Source organism: Sciurus vulgaris, assembly GCF_902686455.1.
Source record: "Sciurus vulgaris genome assembly, chromosome: 10".
In the NCBI taxonomy this organism is placed as follows: Eukaryota; Metazoa; Chordata; class Mammalia; order Rodentia; family Sciuridae; genus Sciurus; species Sciurus vulgaris.
Genome location: NC_136470.1, coordinates 128,623,676 through 128,638,281, shown reverse-complemented (window position 1 = coordinate 128,638,281; position 14,606 = coordinate 128,623,676). Strand labels below are relative to the sequence as shown.

Genomic DNA, 14,606 nt, shown 5'->3' with positions numbered 1-14,606 from the left:
GGGAGGTTACACTTTAACTCCCATTTTTCTCTGTAAGTACCCCTCTAGACCGGGAAGGCAACTTATGGTAAGAATTTAAAATGACCACATAGATGCTAAGCCTTGGACCTAATAATTAATACTTCATTTCTTTTTATTGCTGAATAATATTGTATTATATGAATAAACCATAATTCCTTTATGCATTCATCAGCTGTTGAACATTTGGGCTGTTTTTGCATTTTGTCTTTTATGAATAATGAACAACTTCTGTTATAAACATATTTCCTGCATAAAGTATAAAATATATACTAAAATATTAGTAATGCTTATAAGTAATTTAATTATAAGTAATTTCTATAATTATAAGTAATTATAATTAAATTATGGTGCAACTGTGACTTTATACTTTGCTGATTGTAACTGAACTGATTTGTTTAAAGACAAAATATCTATTGGCAGAAAACACAGTCCAGAAGGAAAATACCAGTTTCTCCGTCTCTCCATTTCTCCTTCTCTTGGAGCCTGTACCTCCATTATAAGCATAATATTACTTATTAACAAAAAAAAGTTTATTTCAAAGCTCTATCATTTAAATGCTGCTTCCTTCTTAAATGTGTTTCTCCTAATATTCTAAGCACATCTTTAATAACTCTAGGTTATCAAAAATAAAAAATAGAGCTTACATATTTCATCTCTTTTAGTTATACCTTTATTACTTTTATTCCTTTGCAGAAGATGCAAAGATAGAGCAAATAGTTGATTTCACATTCATTGGTTAAAAACAATTCATTCCTGAGTTCCACATGATGTGGGCATGTTATTAAAGGGAGTCATTTCCGTTGCTTAGGTGGATCCAGGCTCAGTCATTGTGATTCTAAAATGCTGAAAACTCTTCTCTGGGAGGTGGGGCCAGATGACCAGACCTTGAGAAGGGCTCTGGATTTCTGTGGAAGCACAGACTTTCCTGAAGGCCAGTCCCATTTCTGGCAGGAAAATGAGACTGTTGTGAAGGGAGAGATTAATTCAGAGTTGAATTATTTTCCTTTTAATTTCAATAGCTGGTAGAGCTAAATATTGCTGGTATTTGCTGATATTTGTCTGAAATTCAAATAAAAAATTTACATTTATTTGAATATATTTTCTGAAAATTTGCTTTAATAGGCATATTGAAAATAATAACTGAATTATATTCAGAGAAACACATCATGTCAGAGCCTGAGCAACCCTGTCAACTCCTTGAGGACCTTCAAGACCTATGGCTCTGAGCCTCCATGTCTTTGTGTGACTTGGTAGTCCTGTTCCGTTCTGAATGGTGGCTTCCTCCCACCTGTTACTGGTTGAATAACTCAGATTCAGGTGTAAAAGCTATTTAAACTGGGTTAGTCTTGACTTTGAGATTTGATTTCTAATCTTTTCTGCACTACTTCTCTCTCAGTAACTCCCCCACCTTAGGCCACATTTGGGTCCCCATATGATCATTTCAGTTTGGTCCATTTCTGCTTCCCTTCTTTACTCTCTCTTCTATTTTACTATTTCAATCTTATAAATAGTCTCACATCCATCGGTTTTTTAAAAATATTTTTAGTTGTAGATGGATACAGTACTAGTATTTATTTTTATAAATAAATACTGCCTCACAAGTGCTAGGCAGGTGCTCTACCACTGAGCCACACCCCAGCCCATCAGTGTTCATTCAGCGAACTAGTCATTGAGTTCTCAGGATGCACCTGGCACTGTGTGCTAGGACACCAGTGACCCTCCCTGCCCTCGTGGAGGTCATAGCCTACCAGGAAAGGCACACATTAAATGAGTTTTTAAGACTGTTGAAGTTGAGTGTGGTGGTATGCATCTGTAGTCCCAGCTTCTCAGGATGGATAGACAGGAGGATTTCTTGAGCGCAGGAGTTCAAGGCCACTTTGGACAACACAGGAAAAACTTGTCTTAAAAACCGTGTGTGTGTGTGTGTGTGTGTGTGTTGTGTTACTTTCAAGTGTTAGGAAGGAGCAGCAGTAGTAGAATCAATGGTCGCCTTCTAAAGGGAGGACTTTGTCTAGTCTGGGGGAATCCAAAGATTTCTTTAAAGAAGCAAGTAGTGTTTCAGTTGAACCTGAGGAGAGGATGAGAGGGGTTGCCAGGTGGGGGAGGCAGTTGGTCAAGGAGTAGTCCTAGTGTTATCCTTGGTGTGCCCAGGTGGAATGCTGGTCCTCTGGGTCCCAAACAAAGAATTGAGCAAGCCAGTCTTGATAGCGCACACCTGTAATCCCAGCAGCTGGGGAGGCTGAGGCAGGAGGATCGTGAATTCAAAGCCAGCCTCAGCAACTTAGCAAGACCCTGTCTCTAAATTTAAAAAAGAAGGAAAAAAAAAAACCAAAACAAAACTGAACTAGACCCACAGAAGTAACAGGCAAAGTACCGATTTATTGAAGGTGAAGGTAGCGCCCCATATAGTAGAGCGGAGTAGATTGAGCAAGAGAGAGAGGCTCCAGGCCTGGATGTCTAGAAATGAGTGTCTTGTGTGCAGAGCTGGGAGGTGTTCTCTTCCCCATGTGATTGAAGACCTCACCCATTTGCTCCCATTGGTTGCTTTAGAAAACCTAATTAGAATACTGGCCACTTTGCCCCCATTGGTTATTTTGGACACTGAACCTGTGGCGGGAGTTACTATGGGACTTACCCGAGGACTCATCTCCCTGTCTTGTCCTCCAGCGGCATTTTTCTTGCACCTTGCCTCTGCCATCTTGGAGCCCCTGAACCCCTACCTAACACTAGCAGAGAGGACCAGTGTGAAAGGCCCTGAGCAAGGAGAATCATGACATATTTAAGGGACTGGAAGAAAGCCCTGTTTCTTTCTGCAATTGAGGCAGTTTGCATCTCTGCCCTCCTCCAGTAACAGGGGTCAGGGGATCATTTTTAATTGCTGCACCTCATGTCTGCCTGCCTCAAGCAGTTCCCATAAGACTTCTTCATAAGTAGCACATTTGAAATTATCCAGACTCTTGTTTACTAGAAATAAAGGAACTGGTTTTTTCTCTCTGGGTGCCTTCCCAAGGGGCACAAAGGCTCCCTCATTAGAGGGGATGAGATAAACATTCTCTGGAACGCGAGCGAGTTCTAAGTGACAAGGTTTTGCAGTGTGTAGTTACAGAAGATGGTGCCACAGCTTGTGGCCCTGCTTTCCTCTTTCCTGCTGGGAGGACCCAGGGAGAGGAGCACAGCCTGGCGCTGGAGTTGGAGTGGAGCCCAACGGGAACGAAGCCTTGGGTTCTTGAGGCCTTATATCTGCATATTTGGCCCATGCACCCTGTTCAGAATTTCTTAGGCAAATTCTTTTTTTCCTCCCTTCAGTGAGTTATTAATTTGAAATACAATTTGGTTCATTTGTTCCTGTTATTTGGTTTTAGTCCACTTCCCTAATCCTTTCTTTAAAAAGCGGTGTTCTATTTTTTCAATGTGAAATATTAACATCATTCCCAAAGCTAAAACCAGAAAAGAAGCTACACTCCGAGAAGTTGACTCCCTCCCGGTCCCTCTGTCTCCCTGCCACTCCTGGATAATTCTTCATTGATCTTCTGTCTGCCTGTTTCTTTGTGCAAAAACATGAAGCTATATGTATATTTTCTTATTTTTCCTGCTTTCTTACACAAAGCTAGTAGATTATGTATATTCTTTTGTACTTTGTTATTTTCACTTAGATTATATTCTGGAAAGTATTTACACTCAGTCCCTGAGGTCCTGTCGGTCCTTTGCATAGTGTGCAGTACTCCATTACTGGTGTGCATGCAGTTGAGCCAGCCGTGGCCTATTTTGGAGCATTAAGTAGTTTCCAGTGTTTTGAAAATCCACATGATGGTAAAAAGAATATATGCATTGTATTTTCATATTGTTAGAGGTTTATTTTAATAATAAAGTCTCAGAAGTGGAATTGCTTTGTCAAAGAGCAAATGCACAGTAGTTTTGTTAGATATTGACACATTCCTCTCTGCAAGAATCATACCATTTTGCATTCATCTAAAAATGTATAAAACTGTTCGTTTGCAACTCACTAGTTACATGTATTGTCAAGCTTTTGAATTTTTACCAACCTAGATGGGTGAGAAGTGACATCTGTGTCAAAATGACCTTTTTTTTCTCTTCTTGTGATATGGAGGAGTGAACGCAGGGGGTCTTAACTACCAAGCTACATCCCCTGCCATTTTCATTTTTTATTTAAGACAGAGTCTCACTAAGTTGCTTAGGATCTCACCAAGTTGCTGAGGCTGGCCTTGAATTTATGATCCTCCTACTTCAGCCTCCCAAGTTGCTGGGATTACTGGCATGTACCACTATGCCCAGCAGCATTTCTTCTTTATTATGGATGAACCTCTATTCTGCATTTCAGGGGAAAAAAAAAAATACTACTTCAGGTCAACTCTTTTGAGGTTTAATTTGCATACAATTAAGTTCACCCATTTTTAAATGTTCCATGAGCTTTGAACAGTGTACATATAGCATTTCATACGTGTGTATATGTATATATCTGTGTGGGGGGGGGCTTGGGTTCAGTTTGGGGTTTTGGTGTATAGTTGTACAGATGTTTTAGGACTTGCATGGACTCCTGCAACCATTACCATAATCAGGATAATCTCTACCCAACTCTTAATCTCTAGCAGTAGCTGATCCGTATTTTTTATTGGTATTTTTTCTTCCAACTATGTTTTGAAGAGTTTCTTGACTCTGAACACAGGTCTTTTTCTTAAAAGTGTGTTTTGGACAGCAAAAGTTTTTAATTTTGTTCGATGCAGTGGTGCACACCTGTAATCCAGAGCAGAAGTATCACAAGTTCAAGGCCAGCCCCAACAACGTAGTGAGACCCTATTTCAAAATAAAACAAAACAGGCTGAGGGTGTAGCTCAGTGGTGGAGTGCTTGCCTAGCATATACAAGACCCTGGGTTCAAGGACCAGTACCACACCCCCACACACACCAAAAAAAGTTTTTAAATTTTGGTGAAATTTAATGTATCAGTTTTTTTGTTTCATAGACTGCTTTGGGTAGCATATCTAAGAACTACTTGTCAAGTTACACAGGTTTTCTTTCATATTGTCTCCTAAGAGTTGCATAGTTTATGTTTTACATTTAGATATATGATCCATATTTGGTTAATTTTTCTATAAAGTAGATGTTTGGGTCAAGGGTCTTTTTTTATATATAAATATCTTTTGGTTTTTTTTTTTTTTTTTTAATGACATGCCTTTTGGCAACAAACTCTTAATTCTCCTTCATTGAAAATTATGTTTGTTTTCCAGTTTTTATTCTGAAGTTTATTTTTGCATGATGTAGAATTCTGGGTTGACAGTTCTTTTTCTTTCATTACTTTGAGAAAGATGTTTTTCTTAGCCAGGTGCTGTGACGCAGGCCTGTAACCAGCAATCTGGGATGCAGAGGCAGGAGGATCAGAAGTTCCAGGCCAGCCTCAGCAACTTAGCTGAGTCCCAATCCCAAAATACCAGAAAGTTCTGGGAATGTGGCTCAGCAATAGAGCACCCCTGGGTTCATTACCAGTACCAAGGGGAAAAAAATATTCCACTACCTTTTTGTCTCATGCTTTCTGATGAGAAATTCACAGTTGAATATTTGTTCTCTGTTATGTAATCTGGCTTCTTTACAAGATTTCTCTTTGCTTTTAGTTTTTGGCTTTCAGTTTTATTATGATGTGTCTAAGCAAAAGTTCTTTGTGTTTTAGCCTGTCTGGGATTTGCTGAGATTCTCTGTGTTTTAGAGTCTCCTTGTTTTAGTCTATTCATTTATATAGTTTTTAGCTGATATATAAATATGGACTGGGGCTGTAGCTTAGTGATAGAGTGTTTGCTTGGTATATGCACTGGGTTCAATCTTCTATACCACCAAAAAAAAAAAAAAAAGGTATAAAAATTACATATATTAATGGGGTACCATGTGATGTTTCAGTATATTTGTATGTTGTAAAATGATTAATCAGGGTAAACATCTATTTCCTCAAACATTTATCATTCCTTCATGGTAAACGCTTTCAAAATCCTTGATGGTATTGGGGCTTGTACCAGGCCTCACACATGCATGTGTAGCCCATGATCATTATCTACAGTCACCCTCTTGTGTGACACATGAGATTCTTGTTCTGTACCTGTGTGCTGGGGATGAATCCAGGGCCTTGTGCATGTACCTGAGATTCTTGAATTTGTATATTTTTGTCTTTTGTTCACTGTGGGAAGTTTATAGTCATTTTTTTCTTCAGATAGTACATTAGTGCTGCTCTTTCCTGGGACTCAAGAGGCAAATGCTAGGCTTTCTTTTTGCCTCACAAGTCTTAGAAACTCTGTTCTCTCTTTTGCTTTAGGGTTTTTCCTCCCTCTTGTTCAGATAGGATGATTTCTATTGCTATCTCCACTTTACTGATTTTCCCCTGTCTTCTCTATTCATATGTTCTATGAATTTTGAAATTTTGATTATTCTATTTTTCAGTTACAAAATTTCCTTTGGTTCTTGATCCTATCTTCTATTTCTTATTGTCACTTTCTGTCTTCCCATTTGTTTCAAGAGCATTCATCTTTACTCCTCTGAGTATGGTGATAACGGCTGTCTTACAGATTCTACCTGACAGGCCCAATGCCCATGTCATCTCTGGGTTGGTATCTGTTGTCCTTTCCTTTGCAAGTAGTTAAGAGTTCCTTTGTCTCTCATGTGTTGATCAATTTTAGGTTGTTTTCAAAATTTGAATTTTATGCAACTCCTGGTTTTCTTCAGATCCTGTGGAGAATTTTGGTATTTTTAATTGTTCTTAATAAATTTGGATGTGCTGAGATCACAAGTTCCCCACTGCTTTCTTAGGGCTGTGGTTCCCGTGTCCATTCAGTTTTCAAGCTCGGATATTTGGATTTGTCCCTCATTTGTGCCACCTAATGGCCAGTGGGTGGTGGTGTTCCTGGAGAGCAATGCCTCTGGTTTATTTTGTAGGGTTTAAACTTCCCATGCACAGCTCAGGGGCTAGGCCAAGGTGCTGAGGCTCAAATCCAGTGCCTTGTAATCACTAAGCAAGTACTTTACCAGTCCTGTCCCTGACATCCCAAGCTACATCCCCACTCCCATAAAAATCTTTATGAGGTCATTTCCTGAGCACCTTTTTCTCACTGACCTCTTGGATACTTTTTTTTCAGGAGCCATGTCCTGGTGTTCTGGCGAGGAAGTCTCCTTCCTGCACTGAACACCTTCCCCTGCTGTTCCTGTCTCTTCATCTAGGTGACAAGAGGGATTTCCTTAGTGCTCCTGTCTCAAGTTTTGGTTTACTCTGCTGCCATAGCTGTTGTTAGCCACAGGGTTTCTTGGGGCGGGACAGACACCAAAGGGGAAAGAAGAAAGCAACAGAGATGCTCCCTGTGCTCTTGACCTGCAGTTCTGGGTGCCTGTGTCGCTGGGCTGTCCCTGATGCTACCTTGGCATTGCCTGGGAGCTTCAGCCTGAGAGAAGGAAAAAATCTACAAAGCAAAATATGGAACTTTCCTCACTCTGTCCCAAACAAACCTGTCTCCTGCCTCAGACTGGTGGGAGTGGACTTTTCTTGAAGTTCTATTTGTATCCAGTATCAATCTGGGTTTCCGGTTTCAGGCTGTCCCTGAGTCTAGGCCAGGAGATACCAGAACATAAAACAGGAAACTGACCGTCAGTTTGGTGGCACTTTGTGTGCTCCCCCCTGCTGCTGGCTTATTTCTCAGAGTCCTCAGATAGCTTCTCCCTGTGTTCCAGGCAGGACTCTGCGACAGCCAGTGGGAGAGAGCAGAGTGTGCTAATTCCTAAAGCTCTTCATCAGTAAGCCCGTTGGAGAACGGTTTAAGTGGAAGATTATTTAGAGAAATTCTTCAAGCGAGGAATGGAACAAACAGTGAAGAATGTGAATAACTTGGATCTCTTTTTTTCCCCTGTTTCCTTGACTGTTATCAAAGCTTTCCTCAAACCAGCTGTCTAGTATGCATTTTCACATCTTGTCTTGATTTTAAAATTCAGACGTGATTTTTTGAAAGTATAGATTTTAAAACCAACTTTTTAACAGTTTTTGAAGTGTCAGAGGTATTTTGATGTGTTACCTGAACATTTTGACTAAAGGAATGTTATGGTTTAGATATGAAGTATTCCCCAAAAACTAATATGTAAAAGAATACAAGAGAGTTAAGAGGTGAAATGATCGGGTTATGAGAGTCCCAACCTACTCAGTGTAGGTTGATCCCTTGATGGTGGCAAATATAAGCAGGTAGGATGTGGCTGGAGAAGGTACGCTTTTGGGGTGTATATTTTGTCCTGGGTGAATGGAATTCTCTCTGCTTCTCGGTGCCATGTCCCCAGCTGCTTTCTTCTGTCATATACCACGATTTTCTACTCAGGCCCAGAGTAATGAAGTCAGCCATCTGTGGACTAAGACCTCTGAAACCATGAGCCCCAAAGTAAACTTTTCTCTTCTTTTTATTATTGTGATGTCTTCTGGCCACAAAAAACCTGACTAAAACAGTGGGTAAAATTTATGGATATGATGATTGTCATTTGTTGTAAAATTTTTAGTTATTTTTGGATAATCTTCATTAACTTGATTTTAATATATATACTCCTTAAATGTCTTTAACCAATAGTTCATTATTAATATAATAAATATGTATCATTATACATAATTCATTAAGGCTATATAAAAACAGTAATATTTATTATGACTGATTTCCTGAACTTTTTCACCTGACCTGTGCAGCATGCTCATTCCAAAATCATTTCATGGGCTGGGGTTGTGGCTCAGTGGTAGAGTGCTTGCCTACCAAGTGTGAGGCACTGGGTTCGATTCTTAGCACTGCATGTAAATTATGTAAATAAGATAAAGGTCCATCAACAACTAATGAAAATATTTTAAAAAATCATTTCACATTTTTCTGATTGTACATGTTATATTCCATTTATGTATAGCAAAGTGCACAAATGCATTATACTGTCTTGTATAACTAATTAGAAAAAATAAAAAATAAAGATAAAGACATGATTAAAAATTCAAAATCAGTTCACAGAAAAGGATACCCAAATGACCAGTGAAAGGGTATTATTGACTTCATTAGTCAACAGGGAAATGTAAAATTAAATCAACATGCAATACTATCAATATAAGTAAAATGTAAACATAGATAATATCAGTTATTGCCAAGGACATGAGATACTGTAGCTGTAGGAACCTAAAATTGGCACAACCAGTTTAGAAATGTATTTGGCTGTGTCAGCTAAAGGCTAGTCCCAAATGTGAAGATCCTGTAACTATTCCGTTTCTTAGAATTAAAAAACCGAAATATACACATATGTCCCCCAAAAAGAATGTACCCTTGGGGGCTGGGGAGATAGCTCAGTCGGTAGAGTGCTTGCTTTGTAAGCACAAGACCCTGGGTTCAATCCCCAGCACCCAAAAAAAAAAAAAGAATGTACCCAAGGGTTCAGTTTGTATTATTTATATTAACCAAACGCTGGAAACTACCCAATATACTACTATATTAGTAGTAGACTAGACTAGACTAATGAGTTATGTGGAGTCAGATGGTGGGGTACCACGTGGATGGAGTACCCTTAACTACGTGAGCACTACGAATGAACCTCCCAAGCACCACGCTGAACGAGAGAAGTTTCTGTGTAGATTTAGGTATGGGTTACCTGGGTGTGTTCACACTGTGAATGTTCATTCATTCAGGGGGCTGGTGATCTGCTCGATCATAGGAGCATTTGCCTAGCAGGCATGAGACCCTACATTTGATCCTCAGCACTGCAAAGAAAGGAAAGAAGGAAAGAAAGTCCATCCACCATACACTTGGTACTTGCGCATTTTTCTTTTCTTTTTTTTTTTAATATATTTTTTAATTGTAGGTAAACACAATACCTCTATTTTATTTTTATGTGGTGCTAAGGATAGAACCCAGGGCCTCACACATGCTAGGGAAGCGTACTACCACTGAACTACGACCCCAGCCCAACTTGCCCATTTTTCTGTGTGTGTTTTATATACTTCAGTAAAGTGTTCACTAAATGAATTGTTTTGTTTTTTCTTTTTGCTTGTTTTTTTTTTTTTTTTTTAATTTTTATTTATTTTTTGGGGGGTACCAGGATTGAACTCAGGGGCATTCCACCACTGAGCCACATCCCCAGCCCTATTTTGTATTTATTTAGAGACAGGGTCTCACTGCGTTGCTTAGCACCTCGCTTTTGTTGAGGCTGACTTGAACTCTGGGTCCTCCCGCCTTAGCCTCCTGAGCCGCTGGAATTACAGGAATTACACCGAGCCTGGCTGTTTGCTTGTTTTTAAAAGATTGATTGTTAGTATGTCTGTTACTGGCCTATTATTGAATTCATTAAATGCAGTAGTTTTTCAGTTGATTCTCTTGGATATTATAGATGATTCTTTCATTGGAAAAGTAGGAGATTATCTTTAGGGAATTTTGTTTTTGTTTTTGTTTGGTGCTGAGATGGAACCCAGAGCCTCCTGCATGCTGAGTGCGCTCTCTGCCACTGAGCTAAACCCCAGCCCCAGGAGAGTTTTTTTTTTTGTTTTTTTTTTTTTTTGGTATCGAGGATTGAACCCAGGGGCACTCAACCACTGAGCCACAAACCCAGCCCTATCTTGTGTTTTATTTAGAGGCAGGGTCTCCTGCATTACACTTAACTAAGTTGCTGAGGCTGGCTTTGAACTCGTGATCCTCAGGAGAATCTTTTTTTTTTTTGCTGTGCTGGGGATCAAACCCAGGGCCTTGTGCTTGCCTTGCAAGCACTCTGCCAACTGAGCTATCTCCCCAGCCCAGGAGAATCATTTTTAATGCAAAAAAATAGACATAGAATTGCTTCTGTAAGCAGCCAAAATATCTTTAAAAAAGGGGGTGGGGTAGCCTGCTGCATGCAGAGCCTATCTAGAAGAGTCTCTGTCTTCCTTGTCTATTTTGTCGGCTCGTAAACCTGTGCAGTGTAAGAACTCAGAACTAGAACACAGTGACCTTTGTGCTGACCCTTTTAAGGGAGCGACCATTTATATCATACTCACAATGCCTGGGTTGCAGGTGAATGCTAGTTGTATGACATAATTCTGTTTGTCCCTCCCCAACCTCTTCGTTTTGTTTTAGGGGTTTTTTGTTGTTGTTTGTGTATTTGTTTTTGCAGATCTTTTCACAGATGCTGCTGAGACTGAGAAAATGGCCAAAAGTTTGGAAGATTCTGAAGGAGTTTATTTTGTTCCATCTTTTAGTGGATTACAGGTATTTTTTTTTTTTTTTAAGTTCATGGCAATTGCAAACATTTTTCTACTCCCACCACACCCCACATTATGTATCTGTCACTCTGTTACCTGAAAATTTGGTCACTGAAAAGAACTAAGATGAAAGGTACATTCTAGGACTGTGAAGTTGGGCTCTGGCCCAGCACAGATTCCATAAGAGAGCAGAGTGTCCCCTCAGTGTGACCCTGCTGGCTTGGCTTGTACTTAGAGAATTCAGCTGGCTTCTGCTTAGAACTCTGTCCCTGTGGAGACTTAAAAGTTGGCAGGTTTGTCATAGAACTTTTACATAAGACTGAGGATTACTTTGTCATGACTAAAAATAGTCATTTCCTAGTAGAGGGAAAATGCATCAGTAAATGGGCATTCTTTACCAGGAGGAAATGTACCTCTGAGTATCAGAAAAATAATGTCAGGGCATATACACACCCTACCACATACACAGGTAATGTACATATTTTAAAGTTATGTCTTTGTAAGTTTTACAACTTTTTTCAGAACTCAAGATTTCTTTTCATTAATTATTGTGGTCGATTTACTTTGCCTAATCAAAAACAACATAGTTTTGAAAAATGGTCAAAAGTTTGGAAGATTCTAAATAAGTTTATTTTGTTCTATCTTTTAGTATATTACAGATTTTTTTTAAAGTTAATGGCAATTGCAAACATTTTTCTCTTTCTCCCACACCCCAAATTTTGTATCTGTCACTCTGTTACCTGAAAATTTGATTTTGTAACATTGAACATTGTATTTAATTGGAAGAACTGTGGTCCTTGTATTTTAACATATATTACAAAGACTTTTAAGAGAGGTTTTTCAAATATGTTATTACAAACAAATTTACTTTTTGGGAATGTTCATACTAATCTTTTTAAGCCTCCTCTGAAATTTTTTTCCTTTCAAAAATAAAATTTCTAACTTGGGGAATCTGTCTTACACTCGGGCAATCAGATAAGGGTCCAAAATTTAAAAGTTTGGCAAATATAACGTAGAAGCTGGTAAAAAAAAAAAAAAAAAAAAAAGTAAGTCAGGGTGTTTTAAATCTTAAATGTACTCTACTTTCAGAACTAGGTTTAAAAATAGCATTATTTTGATATCTGTGATATTTTCCTCCTGTGTGCTTTATCCTAAAGGCCTGAAAGCTTATGAAGTGTATGTAGAGATTGCATTGCATCCTCTTCAGGGTGATGTGAGGCAGCCCAGATAGCAGCTATGGCAGGACAGGAAGCAAAAGTATTTATCTAATTGAGGTTTCAGGAAGAAGGCTGAATGGGTAATTGTCATCAGCAAAGGTAGGGCTTGATTAGGGTTTTACAGATTCTTTCCTTCTGAAAAATGTGCTGCGGGACTGAGTAATGACTTTGTCTTGACAGCTCCATCTGTACATTTTATCACCACATTCTGTACAAATAATATATAGTTTGTGATTTAAAAAAGTCATGCCAAAACCCAAGAGCTTTAGACAGCAGTGTGACAGGCAGGATTTTTAGTTTCAGCTTGATAAGGCCTCCCTGTCCTGCGGTGATGATGACCTGGCTATCTCTTGGCAGCAGAGGCCTGGGAGGGTCGTCTCTGGGGGAGGACTGCAGGCCAGTATTTCCCAGCATCAAATGAAGCTCTTCATTGAAAACTGAAAGTTAACTCAAAAACAAAGCTGTTTGGAAAACAAGGAGGCAGAACATGTCAACAACTAGAGAAAATGAAAGATGGGGAACGGAAAGAAGGAAGGTTCGAGTATTGGATGCGGCTTTTAGTTTTAGAATGTTATTACAGCTTCAGAGCGTGAGTACGGGGGACGATGTTGAAGTGTCCCAATAGTCCCCGTTTCTCAAGAAATTTGCTGTGAAGAGGGTGCTGGATGAGCTTTGAGGCAAATGGGAAAGTCTGGGACAGGCACTTTGGGGATGGCAGCGGGGTGGGCCACACACCCGGGTGGCACCAGTGAATGCAGCCATTGTGGCTTTGTTTTAGCAGGGCGTGTGCTTTGGAAAACAGGATAGAATGCATCGGAGGCAGCCTGGGTAGCCATCCATTTAGACATCAGAGTACTGTGCTGACGGTGGTTGTAGGATGGACAGGTCTGTGAGCCACGTCCCAGTCTCAGAGGATGAGGAGCGTTGTGGTTTAGATGTGGTTTGAGGTGTCCCCCAAAAGCTCGGGGGTGAGACAGTGCAGAACGTTCAGAGGAGAATTGCTTAGAGATACAACCTGATCCGTGAATGGATCCACTGATAAGGATTAGCTGGGTGGTGACTGCAGGCAGGCAGGCAGGGTGTGGCTGCAGGAGATAGGTCACCGGGGAGTGCCTGATTTGTCCCTGGTGAGCAGGGCGCTCTCTGCTTCCTGATTGCCCTATCCTGAGCTGCTTTCCTCCTCCATACAGTTCCTTCACGATGTTTGCCTCACCTCAGGCCCAGAGCTATGGAGTTAGCTATCTGTGAACTGAGACCTCTGAAACCATGAACCCCAAATAAACTTGTTTGTCCTCTGTTGCTCTGTCAGGTCTTTTGGTCACAGTGATGAAAATGCTGACTAAAAAAAAGATATTTGCTGGGCGTGGTGTTGCACCCCTGTGATCCCATTGACTGGGGAGGCTGAGGTAGGAGGATCATAAGTTCACAGTCATCCTCAATAACATAGCAGGACCCTAAATAACTTAGCGAGATCCATTCTCAAAATAAAAAATGAAAAGAGCTGGGGATGTGGCTCAGTGGTAAAATGCCTTTGGGTTCACTCCCCGGTACTAAAAATAAAAATTAAAAAAAAAAAAAAAGGGCAGTAGTACTGTAGAGGGTTTAGGCAAGGAATGATAATAAGTAACTGTGATGGCAGCTAACCTGTGGATGCTTACTATGCATCCGATGTGTCCTAAGTTTGTTCTTTGTTTTTTTAAGGTGCTAGACGCTCACACTAGGCAGGTGCTCAACTACTTAGCTACATCCGCAGTCTTGCTTCATTTCATTTCATTTTGTTTCACTTCACTTATTATTTTACAACAGAGCCTCACTAACTTGCTAAGGCTGGCCTTGAACTTGATTCTCCTGCCTCAGCCTCTTGAGTAGCTGGGATTACAGGCTTGTGCTGCCATAACCCACTGTCCTAAATTCTTCGTGTGCACTATCTCATTTAATCCTCAGTAACTCAACAGGGTAGAAGATAGTCTCATCACCCCATTCTGAAGACGGGGGAAATGAGATTGATTGATTGATTGATTGATGATATTGGGGATGTGACTCAGGGCTTCATGCATGCTAGGCAAGTACTTTACAACTGAACTACATCCCCAGTGTGGAAAGTGAGATTTAGAGCTGTTAGATTGCTTGTCTGATCTCACATAGCTA

At 40.0% G+C, this 14,606-nt stretch overlaps 1 protein-coding gene across 1 annotated transcript in view; it reads left to right on the top strand.

Annotated features, from left to right (window-relative positions):
- Positions 1–14,606, top strand: part of GK5 (glycerol kinase 5) — a 67,043-nt gene that overhangs the window by 42,334 nt on the left and 10,103 nt on the right. The window contains exon 12 of the mRNA XM_079101090.1: positions 11,154–11,248. Coding sequence (XP_078957216.1) covers positions 11,154–11,248 — 95 coding nt within the window. The remainder of the gene's footprint in view (positions 1–11,153; positions 11,249–14,606) is intronic.